The sequence below is a fragment of the Corvus cornix genome, chromosome 1 (assembly GCF_000738735.6).
Source record: "Corvus cornix cornix isolate S_Up_H32 chromosome 1, ASM73873v5, whole genome shotgun sequence".
NCBI classification, from domain to species: Eukaryota; Metazoa; Chordata; class Aves; order Passeriformes; family Corvidae; genus Corvus; species Corvus cornix.
In genome coordinates, this window is record NC_046332.1 from 51,638,033 (window position 1) to 51,655,335 (window position 17,303).

The following is a 17,303-nucleotide window of genomic DNA, read 5'->3' on the forward strand; positions in this document are numbered from 1 at the left end:
CTTATGCCAGCTGTAAAATGACATTTTTAATAATGTAGGACACCAGCCAATGATTAAAAAACCCAGACTGTTTAAATTTAAAAATACTGGTTTTAACTAAGACAGTAAGTCACTCATAAGTTATGAAAAATACAGTTAGGCTTTCTTTATACATTTTGGTATCTATTATAAAACATCCAATCAGGTTCCCCAAACTGTGAAACTGTCAAAAAAACTCTCTTAAGGCGTGCTTTTTAAAACTTCTCAACAAATTGACATATTTATTCAAGTACTCAGGGGATCATTGTATGCTTATTTATTCCTAACGTATCTTTCCCTTAGCAAATGCAGGTGTATTGTGAAGGCAAAAGCTAATAAGCAACTGAATATTAAAGTGCATAGGTTGTCCTCATTAGGAAAAACAAATGGTTGAAGAAGCAGTAGCTGTGGTGATTAAGGATTCTTGGGGAGTAATCCATCATCAATTTTTAGTAAGCCGCAGATATTTCTTTTCCTATAAGAAACATTCTTACAGTCTTCAAAACTTGCAAATGCGTTTCTAACAATGGTATCATGACAATCATACTTCTCTTGCTGTGAGGGAAAAGCTGTAATTAAATAATCAAATAGACTGATTTTTCATAATTTACAGGTATTCGTATTCCTTCAATAAATAAAAGAATATAATTTATCTTCTAATTCTGTATAGATTTTGACACAAATAAGTTTCTAGCTATTTAAATAAATGATTCTAATAGCTTGACATGAATTATGCTGGCAGGAGCCACATATGATTATTATGGTACCCAGAATCTTTCAAGAACCTACAAAGTTAAATAAAAGCTTACAAGTCTCTTAAGCTACTTTTTATTTGCATAGAAAAATATTTATCATAGGAGTCAACTATCATATGAGAGAAATTCCGTTTTTTGTAATTGAAAAAGATAGCTAAAAAGTTTCTGTGGGTTATTGCAACAGTACAAGAATACAAGATGCTTCCATTTATTAAAAAATGTAAAACAAATCGTGAAAGCTAAAGCAGGCTACAAAACAGAAGGTCCTCATATTTTCTTTCTCTTGACTACTATGTTACAAGATCATGTGCCACGGTTGAGTACTATAAAGTGTAATTCTGCATTAGCTAATATAATTCTTAAAACACCCCCCCAAAAGCACTATGCAAAATATATATATTTGTAAATGCTTCCTCCTGTAAGCATCACAACCTTGTTATCACGTAGTCACCCTGAACAATTGTTTCCTGTTTCCCATCAGAGTCAATGCTAATGTCCAATGCCTTGTCCAGCTGATTCTGCAGAGTGGCAGGTTCTGAGTTCTGTAACTCCATTTTCTCTGTTTCTGAAACACAAATACTTCCCTCTTCCTGTGAATCCAAAGACTCGCTGTTCTTTTGCGACTCAGCTAACATGCATTTTTTGCCAGGACTTTGGATGTTTAATTCACAGTTCATGGTCAATTCTCCCTCTTCCAGTTCATCAGTTTTCTCACATTGTTCTTCTGCCTGTTGACGGGAAACTTCTTCAGAAACGGTGTATATTTTATTTGTACTCTGCTCCACAGAGTTTGTTTTTGATCGTCTGTGAAACAACCCAAAATTTTTTATGTCTGTTACAAAATTCACACGCTTTTGTTTCTCCTGAGTGGACTCTGACACCATCATTGCTGAGCCATTGCTTACATTATGACCTTCAGAGGCAATATTGGCTGATCGTGGGTGAATCATCGTTGTTATGTCAAAAAGGCTGAAGGGTTTCTTCTTTCCTTTTTTGTTTCCTTCACTCTCACTATTTTCTTCATTTTCTGACAGAGAAGCAGTGTCTTTGCTCATCTTTGCAGTCTGCAAATTGGAAAGCTTGCTTCCTTTTAACAAACCCAGGACTTCAAAGCGAAAGCTGGAAATATCTTGCTTTAACTCCTAAAAATTAGGAAGAAAGATGAAATGTCAGGACATCAAAGATAATTTGACTTTTCCTTTTGAAATGAGAAGAGAAGGGAAGGAAAGGGAAAGGGAAAGGGAAAAAAGAAAAGAAAAGAAAAGAAAAGAAAAGAAAAGAAAAGAAAAGAAAAGAAAAGAAAAGAAAAGAAAAGAAAAGAAAAGAAAAGAAAAGAAAAGAAAAGAAAAGAAAAGAAAAGAAAAGAAAAGAAAAGAAAAGAAAAGAAAAGAAAAGAAAAGAAAAGAAAAGAAAAGAAAAGAAAAGAGAAAAGAGGGCTTATACTGGGGAACAGGAATAAACTTTACTGTCTGGATGTTGGCATACCTGGCGTCTTCAAGGTTGATTTATATGCTACCTGAATAACTGAGTGTGAGTAATATGCTTCACAGTCTTAAAATATCTTACTAAATTACTAATATACTTATAAACATAAAAATAAACACATACCTTAAAATTTTCTTCTGTCAATCCTTCCTCAGTTTTGGCATCTCTTATCATTGCTGCAACATATCTCTTAACCAGATTTCTCATAACTTCCTAAAAATATGAAGTATTGTGTTAGCTTTCTTGGTATTACTTACTAAACCTACACTCACAGGCTCTGCTTGGGCTTTTTCATGCTTTAGGAACATGACAAAAACTACGCAAATCTTAGGTCTGTTTGAAAATATGTTTTGCTTTTTGATGGAAACTACTAATGCTTATTACCCTGGGAACTACAAGGTTGGGTTTGACCCAAGGTATGTCTCCTGCCAGTAATTTGCAGCCTGTCAGTGAGCAGTTGCCAATGCCTCCTGAGGAGAGCAAGTCTGGTGTGGTTGTACAACTGTATTTCCAGCTATTCTCTCTCAAGCCTCCCATGCTGTGAGATGCAGTGACTTTCTGAATAAAAATGATAGTTCTAGGTTTAATTGGCTGTGACAAGCTTTTTTATGAGTTTGAACTAATGCAGACTTTCAGCATTCAGAAGTCCTCTGCCAATGAATTCCATAGTATGGAGTAAGATTCCATTTGGGGTTTTATTTTTAACCTTTGGTCTGGTAGTTTCCATTGTTGTCTTCTAAGAATCCTAGAAATTATTTAGGTTGAAAGAGATGCCTGAAGGCTGTCTGAGTCATTTCAGGGCCATGACCAGTCAAGTGCTAAATATCTCCACGGGTGAAGATGCTGCAGCCTTCCTGAGCAACATTTTCCAGTTCTTTACTACCCTCACTGTGAAGATAATTCTCCTTACCTTACGGAATTTCCCTTCCTGCAACTTGTGTCCATTTTGTCTTTTGCATTGTACCTCAAAGAAAAATCTGGCTCCTTCTCTCTAACCACCCACTACATTATTTAAGACAGCAGTTATATTCCCACTAACCTACTCCAGGCTGAAATCTGAACTTATTTTATGAGAATCCTCTAACCATCTTGGTGGTCCCTTGCTGGATCCCTTCCAGTTTCTTAACATCTCTCTTGTAGTGTGGGGCCCTGTCATAGGTTACCACTACAGGCCCAGACTTGACATATTGCTCCAGATACAGTCTCACAAGTGAGGGCTGAAGGAGAATAATCACTTCCATCAAAAGGCTGCCTGCAGCCTCACTAATGCAGTGTAGTACATGTGTGGTATTCAGTTTGCAGATTAATGGCAAGCAGCTGTTCTGTGTTCACCTTCCCCAGGATTTTATAGATCCCTGTTGTACTCCCCACAGCTGCCTCTTCTTCAGGTTGGAAAAGTCCCAGCTTACCTAGTTATTTTCTTTATGGGATTCATTAACTACCAAGCCTACCGCTCACACCTTGTTTAACTTGCAGCCCTTTTAACATGACAAAAACTCAAAATAAAGCTGAAAATGATTAATTGTGCAATAATAATCTAAAAAGAAAAATAGATGCTGAAGAAGGAAGGATGAAAAAGAACTGCTTACAGGGGATCTAGGCAGAGGGGTTATTAAGGAAGCTGTCTATGGGGCAACTAAAGCTGGAGAGATGAAGAGCAGGTTCTGATGGAGCATGTCAGTGAGCTGCACATATGGTCCTGATTATTCCTGGCAGGGAGGTGGGTATTTGCTTTTTTTAAAGGCAATCCATGTTACAGTGGGCAAAATACTGGATAGCATGTTATTGCTCTAGAAAATATCCTTTTTTCTCCAAAAAGAAGACAATTATACTTCTCAAATGTTTTTTTTGAACATCAAAAATATTAAGCTTGTTTGCTGAAGATGAAATAACTACAGATTTTATGGTTTTTTCCTTTTATTTTCCATTTCTGCTTTCTCATAAAATTCTTCCTTTTTTTTTTTTTTCCTCATGAAGACATTCTGGAGGCATAGAAAAACAATTGCCCAAAGAACAAACATAGGCCTGTACCTGGTATTGATGATGTCTCCTCAAATTGTCAGCTGCACGTCTCTGAAAAATAGAAACAAAGAAAAAGAAAAAAATTAATCCCTGTCTAGAAATTAAATACTTAACCACAGAAAACAGCAGGCCTGTGCATTATATGGTATCTAGCAAGCTGAGAGAAAAGGTTCAAAATCTGTTGAAAAATGACAGTGTTGGAAAAAAGCCTGTCATTTGGTTTATAGAAATGAGAAGGCTGCTGTGGGGAAGGCAAAATATATTTTCTACATTTTCGTCAAAATTCTTTTATTCCTCCATCACATGGATGTGGTGGAGCAGCCAGGTCACAGGCTGCAGAGCCCCAAGGTCAATGATCTGAGATAGAAGAGGAACAATGGATCATGTCACTCATTTGCACAGACTGAAGCATACTTTACTGAACTGAAAAAAGCTTGACTTGAGTCAAGTTATATTTTTCTTGGAGGTACACAGTGAAAGAACTGGAGTCAATGGACATGAGTTACAGGAAGGGAAATTCTGTCTGGAAAATCATCAATACAGTGGGGTTCATAAAGCCAGGGTGTTAGCAACACACTTGCTATGGCTCCTAATGTCTCATTTAAGATAAAACTAACCAAAATCTGCACTATTAAACTGTATTAATGAGAAAGTTCCCACTTAGTTCTCTGTTAAAAACACTTAGTCATAGAGATGTGAATGGAAGAAAGAAACAGCTTTCAATGCAGTTTGGTGTTGATAAGGAGGGAAGGTAAAAGGGACAGTAACTCTGAAAAGGAGCAGCAAAAAGAAGCGTGGTATGATGAAAGAATAGCCCAGGTTTCAAGCAGGTGTTGTACTAGATTATGCTGCCATATCTAAGAGCTGCCCAGAAGAAGATGGGAAAAAATGGCCTGAATTATTTTTTTCCTTGAATTCCTTTTGTCTTCAATTGCATAATGAGTAACATATCTCCATCATCTAATTAGTTACCCCTAACTGGTGAAAGAAATACAGTTTTAGCTTGGACTCTTACATCTGCTGCTGACAAGAAAATAATGTGTCTGACTACTGATTGTATTTCTACAAAACAGATCACTTAACAGCAGCTTAAATCAGGGTGAAAAGACATCCAAGGGACTTGTAAAAATTGACCTCAGTTGCATAGTAAGGCAGGCATGGTTAGTAATTTTGTAATTTTTTTTTTTTTTTACTTGAAAGAAGTGATGAACCATTTCCCTGTACTTGGAGTCAGTTTACACTTCAAGGTTGATTTCTTGTTTGCAGTTAATTTGAGGGATGCAGTGGCTTTGTGGCTGGGCTTGGCAAAAAATAATGGAAAGGGGGAAAATCGTTATTTCCTAATCAGTCTGAACAGCCACTGTGGGGTAGGGCTTTGTACATGAGAATATTTTCTTCAGTATTTTCCCAGATTTTATTTCTCCATCTATGCCTCCTCAAAGAGAAAATGGGTATTTCTTGTGTTTAAGGATGGAGGAATGGGCGAGCCTGCCCATCACCAGGGCCAGAGGGGACAATGCAGCCGTGGGAAGGCTCATACCCTCACAACACCCTAACTTAGCCGGTTTTTAGAAAAAAAAATCAGACTTGCAGTTGACCACACGGTGGAGATGTTTCATTCTGCTGAGAGAGCACTAAGGGAGTCCGTGGCTGAGCGAGCTCTCAACAACAGATCTGACTCACAGGTGAAGGGAAAAACACTTTAGGGTGTACTTGAAACACACTTAAGAAAATGTGAATAACTCTTATAAGTAAAAGAAATGCTGATTTTTGACTTGCACAATACTTCCTGCAGCTGCTGTCTGCTCTGCTTCATTTTACAGTGAAATGTGAAATAAATACATAGGTTTAATTCTGTATCTGCAACAAGAACTACCTAGATAACGTTTATCTTTTTTCCTGCAACCAATTTGGAAGCTCACAGAAAGAGAGGCTGTTGCTTTTCCACTCAATGCAATGCCAACAAGCACAATTTGGGATAACTATGTGAAAAGATTTATTTGTAATAATGTGTCAGAACAGTTCTACTGCACTTAATTGTTTTCAATCCATACCACCGAGAAGCTGAAAGAAAATTAATTTAATTGTATGTTTTAATGCACAGCCACATATATACTTCACAGGGAATTACACATACATGTAACCTATCAAATTTAATATCCCCAAACAGTTCTCTATCTCCCGTTTAAATGTTTAGGTTCTGTCTCCAATTCCTAGTCATCTTTTGCTTCCTTTTGAAAGCAGAATGAATCTTTGCCTAAACACATCTGAAAATCATGCTATTCACTAGAAATAAAATGTCATTAACATTCATATTGTCCTTATTTAGTTCTCAGCTGGTCTGCTTTTCTCTACTCAGTTACAGTCTAATTTGTGGTTCAAAATTTGTTTCAAGTAACCATTGTGCTATGTACATGAAGAAGTTGAAAATTATGGCTGGCAAAGGGATAAGTTAAATTTGAATAAAAATAGCAACGGGGGGGAAACACTCTTATGAGGACCATGTTGAATGCAATAATGAAATTGATGGGGATGTTGTTGTCACTTTCCAAAAGGGGGCACTAATATCCTTTAGAAAATCTTAATAGTAGCTCCACTAGTAGTAATAATTATTTTGGTCTTCCTGTTTATGCCATTCCTAGTAATTTGCACTGTTTGGAAAGAATATTTCTTTAGCAGTCAAAAATTTAATAAAAGTTTATTACTTATTTTGATGTGTTTTATAAAAATTATATCTTTCATAATGCAGGAATACAAATCTAATGTCTGCATTTGACTTTAAACTGCTTAGTCATAAAGGTCCAGAAAATTAAACTATTGTCTGAAGTTGTGGCATATATTCCTCATCTTGAATAGAAGCATCACCTTTAAAGGGTTAGAACTTATTTGTGTTGACAGAGAGGTTTCTCCATGAAATGGTTCTTGGCTATACAAAGAACACTCCAAATTATTGATTTCCACACCAGATGGAAGGTGTTATTTCTTTGCTCAACTTTCAACAACATACATTACAGAGAAAATACAAAATGCTTACACTGACTTAGAAATTGCATCATTTTCCACTGGGTGAAAAAAGAATAGGAGAAGGGAAAATGAGATTTTCTGTGACAAATGATAATAAAACCATGTGGGTTGCTTGGAAAATGGCATAAAAATCTGTATAGCTAGAAAAGAGGCACCTGTTTATCTAAACATCAGATGTACAAAAAAAAAATTACCAAAGTTATCCCTGGCAATCCTTTCCATTTTCTCTTCTGAAATACTTAAAATTGTAAGGAAAACATTTTTTGGTGACTGATCAGATATAATGTAGAATGCAATTTGAGGAAAACAGTACAATTTGTTCCGGTGGGACTAGGATTTCTTTTCCCATATATCTTTTTTTTCTGAAATAGTAGTGGATTTCAGATGGCCAGCAGGATTAGCCTTGACACACCTATAAGCCTTGTGCAGTCAGGAAAACCTCAGCCTAATCAATAGAATTATATTACTAATCTGGTTTTTGCAAAGGTGAGCTAACAAAATTAATGGAACTGATAGATATAGATATAGATATAGATGATATAGATATGTAAAGAGCAGCACACACTTATTTCAGAGTTTTAAGCGCAGGAGATAACTGATAATAGCTGAAGAAAATGCTGCATACCTGGGATATGTCAAAATGACAGAATATAAAAATGTGCTGAACTCTGAATGGTAGAAGAGCTCTGTCTAATTCATAGCAGAGCTGAAATAGTAGTAAATCACATGTACCATCCTGTCCTTCCCTCAGCTGAAGCTGTGGCTAGAGAAGCTGCCATTAGCATGCTGGGCACCAGGTTGCTTTGGAGAAAAAGCCTCTCCGTTGAAAAACCTCCCCTTAACTTCACCACCCACTGCTTCAGCTGTCCCACTACAACAAAGAACAGAAGAACCACAGAACCAACATCCAAAAAGAAGCAAATTAATTGGCTTTTTTCAGAAGCACCTCACATTGCTACAGACCGTGCTCTTGCCCATGATAATTTTGTTATAAACAGCGATGTAGATGATCCTCCCAAGCAACCATGTCATACTTATTTTTACTGGCATTTCTCTTCTTCCTATGGGCCAGATAAATCATTTCACTAGAATGTGTGCTGTAAACTATCCTGACCCTGAACCCTTTCTTTACACATTCTGCCTGCATATACTGAACTCTCAAGTGTATACATATATAAATTTGAGAGTGGATTGTTGACACATATGGTTGATCCTTGATTCAGTCCTAGTTTATAATTCCTGGCTTTTTGGTACTGAGGATTTTTTGCAGAGATCATGCATAATTCTTGCCAGCTCCATTCTTCTATCATCTATTTTGTATCCTCTAGCACTGACTCACTCTTTGGATGCGCACTATTGCTTTTTCTACTGGAAAACACCATAGCATGTCACTGTTGATTAGTGCTTCCTAATAGGGAAGTTAACATTTAGAAATTTCAGAACAAAATGTTTTGAAATCTGAGTTCTGTCTTACAGACAATGTGGCATCCATCCATACATACAGCCAATATAAGAAAATCAGTTTATAGTACTTTTTTCTCTCCCAGTACTGGTTGTAGGGAAGGAGCCAGAGTTTATAACACAGGACTCAGTGAAAAGGAGTAGATCCCAACAAAGCTGATCTTGTAGCTCAGAGGCCAAAGTTATTACAGGGGAGATACAAGTGAGCTGGAATCATCTGAGATCCTTGAACAAAAGACAGAGAAAACGGTTCATTTACTTTTGGTTGAAAGGGCATAGAGGTTCTAAATTTAATTTGTGATGTAGCTTGTTGGGACAATTGAAAAAGTTCTAGGAAATCAAGGCTGAGCTGTGGGTGATGGGAAGTTTGTGAAAACTAGAAAGAAGTGCACTCCCCCAGGACAAACTATGAGATCACCATGGTGTGCCCATTTGTTGACTGATGATTTAACCTCTTGGGGAATGTCCAGTTAACAGTGCTCAGGTGGTGTTTTGCGTCTATCTTATGTGGAAATCAGAGCACAGAGCGCATACACACATCTTACTCTATTTTGGAGCTTGGGTGAATAACTGGGCCTGGAAATTGCAAAATGTTCCAAATTCATGTAACCCTAATGGGGCTTGTGTTATGCTGAGGAATTAGCTGAAGAATTTTGCAGTTTTATGAGATGCTCATATGGTGGACTGAATCTGCCTGGTCAGCCACAGCCACTCACTTTTTTCAGGCAGCTGGAAGTGTGGTTGCCATGATGGCTCTGCTGGTGAGCTCTCTGCTTCAGAGGGGTTTCAGCTCTAATTCCAACTAAGAATCTGTTCTGTAGGGGAAACCAGTGATGGATATGGCCCTACTATCCCACGTGCTTTGGGGGTTCCACTTTCAAATAATGTAAAAAAAAATTTGCAGAAGTCAACTAAAAATGTCCCACATCTCTCCCTCGCTGATGTGCTCCACTCCCAAACAGTTCAGTAATTAGTGGTTCACATTCAAATCATAAGGAAGTTAGGTTCAGCTCCCTCTCTTCTGTTGTCCCAAGAGAGAACCTTAGCCCCTGCAGTATCTTAGAAATCTTGACAGGAAATTTCTGTTATAGCTTTTATGCTTGGGGTAGATAATTAAATATCCACTGGAGAACAGAAGTAAACCTGGGTCTACTCAGGCCAAGATATTTGCTTTACATGGCAGCTTCTCCTTTCTTCAAAAAGAAATTTCATCCTGAAGCTGTAAAGTCTTTCCTGACAAAGGCTTATTTGAAACTGAAATATACTAATTAAAATGTTTGGGGTTTACAGATTTTGGGTTTTTAGAACAGAAAAGAGAAGAGAAGAGAAGAGAAGAGAAGAGAAGAGAAGAGAAGAGAAGAGAAGAGAAAGAAAAAAAAAAAGAAGAAAAGAAAAGAGAAAGAAAAGAAAAAGAAGAAAAGAAAGAAAAAAAGAAGAAAAAAGAAAAAAAAAGAAAGAAAAAAGAAAGAGAAAAAGAAAAGAAAAGAAAAGAAAAAAAGAAAAAAAAAAGAAAAAGAAAAGAAAAAGAAAAGAAAAAAAAGAAAAGAAAAAAGAAAAGAAAAGAAAAAAAGAAAAGAAAAGAGAAGAAAAGAAAAGAAAAAAAAAAAAAGAAAAGAAGAAAAGAAAAAAAGAAAAGAAAAGAAAAGAAAAGAAAAAAAAAAGAAAAGAAAAAGAAAGAAAAGAAAGAAAAGAAAAGAAAAAAAAAAAAAGAAAAGAAAAGAAAAAAAAAAAAGAAAAGAAAAGAAAAGAAAAGAAAAGAAAAGAAAAGAAAAGAAAAGAAAAGAAAAGAAAAGAAAAGAAAAGAAAAGAAAAGAAAAAAAGAAAATTCTATTTGGAAAAATTCTCAAGTGGCTTGGTGCATAGACTCCCTACCCTTTGACCCTTTGCTGCCCCAGTTTTCCCAAATCTAAGCTGTGGGTTTCTCGAAGGTGGTATTAATGTACCCTAGCAAGAGGTAGGTACAGGAAGTAGAGATGATATTTCTGAATCCCCTTGCTCACCAAGCCATTCTGCATAGGGTGGGGAGCACCCCATATCTTTCTTTATTATTCCACAGATCCAGGAATGAGTTTACTCCCAGATATACAGTCTGAGAGGGTAAGAAAAAGGAAAAAATATTTCCTTATCCCAGATGGAAGGTCTGTCAAGAAATATTGTCCTGAAGGTTTAGCTGGGATGTATAAGGGTATTCTGTATCTGCCTCAGTCAAACAGGGAGATTGTGTTAATCAACCCTCTGCTATACACTGGCTTCATACCATTAATTTTAATATCATTCTCTCAGTTTACACTAGCTAATCATCCCTACCAAATGTTTAACAAATGCCTAGAAGCATTGCCCACTATCTCACACGCACAAGTACATCACTCTCTCTCTCTTGACTTTTTCTAACAACATCTCACAGTTTTTCCTTCTGTTGGTCTCTGCACTTAATTTTTTCACTTCCTATATTTCACAGAGATGTTTTGGTCTTAAAATTATTCACCATTCTTGCTAGTTCATGTTCTTTTTAAAATTTCTATATGAATCACTGTTAGTTTTTCTTCACTTAATTTTTTTTTTTTCAGTGTGTGTTTCTTGTAGTTCATTACTGGTTTGTTTCAATGCCACCCTCATGCTTATTAGCTTCTTTTCCTGGCTGTTTCTTTCCTATATGTACAAATATGACAGCTAAGTGAAAAAATTTTGCTTTCACAATTTAGATACTGGCCAACAATATCAGTATATTGCAATAAGCCTGATTTGAAGCTTTCTACAAAGAGGAGAAAATCCATTTATCAGTACAGTAATTGTGAATTAGCTTTATATGTCAGTCTTCCTCTTTACCATAGATCTGTACATGCATGTGAACTTGTGCCTCCAAGTACATCTAGACATTAAGCTGCATTCCAGGATATGACAGCAGAATAGGTAGGAAAAACTTATTACTCATTTATCAAGAAATGGCAAAGTAATACAAAGAAAAGGTTGATATAGTAAGGGTCCATCAAAGAATTGTATCATATCCCTGACTTCTTTGAAATGGATGGAAGTTTTTTTTAGGAGGATCAATAGCACAAGGACTATACCCCTTTCTTTTCCCCCTTACCCACATTTGACTCTCATACTCTCACTTAATGCTTGGCTATCTGAGTTCATAACAGACTTGAAACACTTATATTCATCAAATCCCTATGGTATAGAGAAAGTGCCATTATCCACATCTTACCCCAAATTGTCTTCTTCATGCTGGAGCTGGCTAAATTCAGTCTAGTTACTGAGGTACTGACTTGCTAATGGGAAATGAAGAAAACATAACTAGAGAGAATTAGTTGTTGGTGGGTTAGGATGTTGCCTGAATATTTGCACTGTCAGTATAGAAAAACTGTGTTGCTGACTGAGGTATCTCAAGCAGATGAAGTTAGGAGGGAAAAATTCAAATCTGCTTTCCCCATTGCAGCTACCAGAGAAAGTAAGTGGCTGAGATATTACACAGGCATCTGCTGAATCCAGGGGCAGGACTATTCTTGGTTGCCTTGTGTGTCTTTTCCCCTCTTTTTTTTTTCCCTAGAAATATCACTGTTAATAAGCAGTATCAAAATATGGTATGATTTCAGAATGTGATTCTAAAATAACTCTACCTGTAAATTCAAGAAAACAAGTCCAAGTAAATGCTGTTACCTTTCAAAATGTTTTTTTTAACGAGAACAGCTTTTGGTAAGAGTGCTTTTATGGTAAACCCATTTCACTACATGTTGAGAGACAGAGACACAGAAAATATCCCATGATGAATACTTCATACATGAGTCTGTGGTTCATGGTATTCAATTATACCTGAACTGTGATGCTTGAGCTAGGGATTAGCGACCAATTCTGACACTGGCAGACAAGCATATATATTTGATTTTTGTATTGCCCCTAATCTTTCTTGCAGTATCTGTAGATGAAGCACAGTCATGGTTCATACTGTCATTGTACAGGGATATGATGATGCTTTCTCTTCAAATACATTGACATGAATGTAAAAAGTAAACATTCACTGCTAGAATTATTCATATGCACATTATTTGATGGTTCAGATGCTCTATAAGGCTGACAAAAACTCATCTATATAGCAAAGAGGAGGACTACAGGCAGAGTAAACCACACAACTTACCCCTATTGTTCCAAAACTTTCAGGCTTTCTTCTAATTTTTTTCTTGCAAAGGTGTCTCCATAACCATTTGATCAGATACCACAAAGACTTTGGGCTTGGTATGACATTAAAAGGAGTGGGCAGAGTTCCTCCTTCTTCAAAGTAACTCATCCAGAGTTTTGTTCGAGCAAACTTCCACTCAATGTCTGCATGATCCTGCACACAAGAAACAAATCAGCAGCACAGATGTTGATGTAATTGAGGAGGCGAAATAAACCCCTACAAAAATCGCAAAAAACTGAAACTAGAACAACCTTGAAATACTAATGAATTGTCCTGTTAAAATAGTGCTATCTTCTTTGGACAGAAGGCCTTTAACACAAAGCAAAGGCCTTTAACACTAAACTGCTTTACATCAGTAAAGAGATGTTCAATATGTAAAGTATATATCTACTCATAAGCACTTCTTTCACTGTTACAAGCTGTTAAATTATTGAAAGTCTCTCAAAAAACAGAAAGCGTAATTACAAGCAGAGAAATACTACATTTCTGGAAAAAACATTTTGTTATAATAGCAGCTCACCATTATTCCACATAGATCAGTCTAATTATGCTGCTCTGCAGCAGCTTTAAGAAGGCAGCAAGGCTCTTGCATTTTCTTAGAAATTACCAGTTCCCAAAATTCCCAAAAAGGCTATCCAACAAATCATGAGGCTACTAAAACTGTTGAGTCAAGTATCTTGTTTTTTTCCCTACTACTTCAAAATTCTATATTTGGCATAGGTTGTGGTCTGGATTTTTATTTTTATTTGCAATTTTATTTCTTTTGGAAACTATATAGTATTGTATAATTCTTAAAATTTTGGGAAAATGAAAGCTAAAGTCCATGTAAAGATTTCTAAATCCTAGCAGATGAACAAGAAGTTTAAATCACTAATTTGGATAGCCAAGAAGTTCAGCTACAGGTCTAGCCCTGGCCATACAGTAACAAAAGCACCAACTTACAAGTTGTAGCAGGAAAAGTATACTACCTACAGCCCAAGTTTTGGTGAGTGGTACTATGTTGTGATATTGTTCACCAAACTTTGACAACTAGAGCTACAGGTGGTCAAACACAGGTGGTCGGTTTTTCTTTTGTGGAAACACTTGTAATTTCCAGATTGGAAAAACAAAAAGGCACATTTTAAAATCTTAAAGACTGCGGAGCTTTCTTTTATTTGCTTTCTGCATGATCATATTTGAATTATCTTGTGATGAATCAGTGTTTATTTTCCTTAGTCTCCTCAATAGACAGTTGAGAAATAAAACTATGCCAATAGCTCTGGTAAGGATAAAGACAGTCTTCATTAAGGAAGGAAACAAGACACTGTTTAATGAGAAGACGTGACCTTTTGTTTGAACAGCTAATGGGTCCAAAACTGTCCTTAGAACATGGGCACCCAATTTCTGTTAACTGTATATCCATGCTAGATTAAAAAAACAAACAAACAAAAAAAGCAGCAGCCTTTCAAAGGCTAATAAATATAATGTATTAAAAATGAAGCAGAGATAGAACAATCCTGGGCAATCTTTTTCTAATGAGAAGTCCTGTACAGCGTGGCTTGGGCAGGGCTGTAGCCCATGTCACTTGCCAGAAGCATCAGGACACCCTTCTCAACCCACCAGCTGGCTTCTTCATCAGGGTCACCTCTTCCCCATTTGGTGTTGTGGGGAAATTTCCCTCTACCCAACCCAGCTCGGGTTTGGCTTCTTTGTCCCTCCCAAACACTGCAAAAGAATTAGAGTAAATCACAGTATTTGTCCCAATGTCCTGCCTTGAAATGTTTTACTGCCAGAAAAACTGAATGTAGGAACAGGGAGAGGGTATATATTATAAATGATCTAAAAAAAAGGAATAACTTACAGCAATGAGTTGGTAAGAGTTATTCATCATGGCTATTAGCATGTTGAGTAGAACAACCAGAGATATTACATTATAGGTACCAAACATGGTGGCCCCAACAAATTCAGTGAATTCATGCCTCGCTTTCACATTGGTCACATAGAGATTGATGAGTCCAAATATAGACCAGAATAATGACTGCAGTGTTTCAAATAACCTGAAAAACATGACCAAGAAGGAATAGCTGTATAATAACAACACATTCAGTTTTCAGATTGTTCAGTTTCTCCCAAAACACACAAAAGTTCTTGACTTGACTGAGATGAATGACACTTATCACAATACAGCCAACATAGAGGTGTAAGAGACGGTCCGAAGATCCCTCATCTGCCTCACGATCATCGCCAAGGACAGAGACTGAGCACAGGAGTCCTGGCCTGGCTGAGGTGGGGCGTCTGCCAAGTGTTTTGCCTGCGGGTGTGCCCACTGGGAACTGGTACGCATTCCTGAGGAAATTAGTGCAGGTCACAATGGACTGTGCCGTTCTTGCTGCCCAGGACTGCGCTGAAGTGGAAAGGAATGACCTGTCCTGTACACCTCTCCTGTACACCTGTCCTGTACACCTGTCCTGTACACCTGTCCTGTACACCTGTCCTGTACCCATTTCCCAAGGCAACGGGCCCCATAACAACGGCTGTAGATTTCCCCACTTCTTGGCCAGTTGCCCCTCGCTTTTGAAAAGGACTATAAAGGGACTTCCTAAATTAACCAAGATGAGATCTCCCCATGGAAAGAAGACAAAATCTATTGACAGAAGACCATGAGGACTTCATCTCGTCTCCTGGTAGCTATTGACCCCCCTTTTTCTTCCTCTCTACCCTTTTACTTTGTTTTCCTTATCTCTCTCTCTCTTTCTCTACTGCATTACCATGTTGTGGGCACTTAATAAAGGCGCACTGTTCTGATTAAAACTGCAATCCCTTGTGTCCTTTTGCACTCTGAGATCTATAAACAAACCATCACGACCCTCGCTTGTATTAGTGGATCGTGACAAGAGGGAATATATTTCTAGTGAAACAATGGCCTAATGTTTCAAATCTGAGCCTCTAGATATACAATACAGAATCTATAAATAAGCCTGCAAGAAAAAGGTTGATTTTGTTCAAACTTCAGCGAGATAAATATAGTTTCAGAGATCTTATGTTGGACACCTTCTTTTGAAGTATTTTGACCCTTTGCTTTAACTATAGGGGGTAGAATAAGGATCTAAAAGTAACTCAATGATTGTGTTTCACCAGGATGTTGAAAAAAGTATGGTATCCTCATATTAGGCAATTCTGGTTTGTTGAGAGCCGCTGAGATAAAAAGAGTTGAATAATTAGAAAGAAATTATTATCATTAGCATGTGTTTTGTTTTATAAAGAAGGGAGACATGTAAAAGAGAAGCACACTGCTCTCAAAAGTAACTTGTGCTTTTATACCTAAAGCATATGATATTCCCTTAGAGAAGTTTGTAGAACAGCTAGGAAGCTAGTAACAATGATGAACTTTAAAAAATAATCCTCTGCACCTAGATAGCTTGAAAAACTTCCACCTTTGTTCTGTGTTCAGCTACATTATCATGTCATAAGAATAGTCCTGGTGAGACTCTGCTCCTTAAAAGTTTGGAACACATAAAGCATCACAGTTTGCCATGACACCACCTTCTGACACTAGTGCCACTAGTCCCCACTATTTCCCAGATGAATATTGCTTTCCTCAATGCTGAGCTCTGAAAAATTTCCGTGTGCTTTTCTGTTCAGATCACACAGAGTTTAGACCTGCATAGGTGTTATTAATATACAACAAAAATACGCTGTGCCTGCAAAAAGTTACTTGATTAGGATGATATAAAGGCCGCTATGTTTATAAAATTATTTCCTCTAAGAAGGAAGCCATTGGTAATAAATACATTTTTAAAACAGCCTAGATACACAGAAGTTAATAGGGAATGAACATTTATAGCAGGAGTTTGATTCAGGTTGGAAGGTGAAGGAGAATTAGTGTTCACTTGGCAGTGTTTTGGTACTGTAGATGAACTAAAAACCAGAATGAAGTAAGATTGATTTTAAAGTGAAAGAAAAAGAAATAGCTTCTAACAGAAATTAGAAATTCGATTGTGTGGAGTAGGGTCAGTAGAATCTTGGACTGCATGTTTTTTCATAGCCTATCACATTTGCAAGGAATCTTCATGTTTTAGAACACCAGACTCATTTAATGCCCACAGATAGACACGGAAGAAATGCAGAGTGACAACCGCCTGGATGAGCAAGGTCTGAGCTGGTGACCTTATGTACCTTCTAAACTCATTTATCTTCCTCTTATCTCTATTTTAATTTTTATCTTTTCAGATATCTTGAATTGTACAGATTTCACTTTCATATGATGTGAATATTATTAGAGTGATGAAATGTTAATTTTTTTTTTATTCGGGTAACATTAGATGTGTCTGTCAGGACACCACTGTAATACCAATAGAAAATGAAGGTTCTTTTCTGTAAAC

General features: G+C 36.9%; 1 protein-coding gene across 5 annotated transcripts in view; it reads right to left on the bottom strand.

Moving 5' to 3' along the window:
- Window positions 1-830: 830 nt before the first annotated feature.
- The window catches only part of TRPC4 (transient receptor potential cation channel subfamily C member 4), a 133,979-nt gene continuing 117,506 nt past the window's right edge, over window positions 831-17,303 (bottom strand). For all 5 annotated transcript variants that reach the window (XM_039566770.1, XM_039566776.1, XM_010400360.4 and 2 more), the window contains 5 exons: window positions 14,783-14,978; window positions 12,901-13,095; window positions 4,290-4,331; window positions 2,382-2,471; window positions 831-1,915 (listed from right to left, as the gene is read on the bottom strand). In XM_039566770.1, coding sequence (XP_039422704.1) covers window positions 1,199-1,915; window positions 2,382-2,471; window positions 4,290-4,331; window positions 12,901-13,095; window positions 14,783-14,978 — 1,240 coding nt within the window. In that variant the 3' untranslated portion in view covers window positions 831-1,198. The remainder of the gene's footprint in view (window positions 1,916-2,381; window positions 2,472-4,289; window positions 4,332-12,900; window positions 13,096-14,782; window positions 14,979-17,303) is intronic.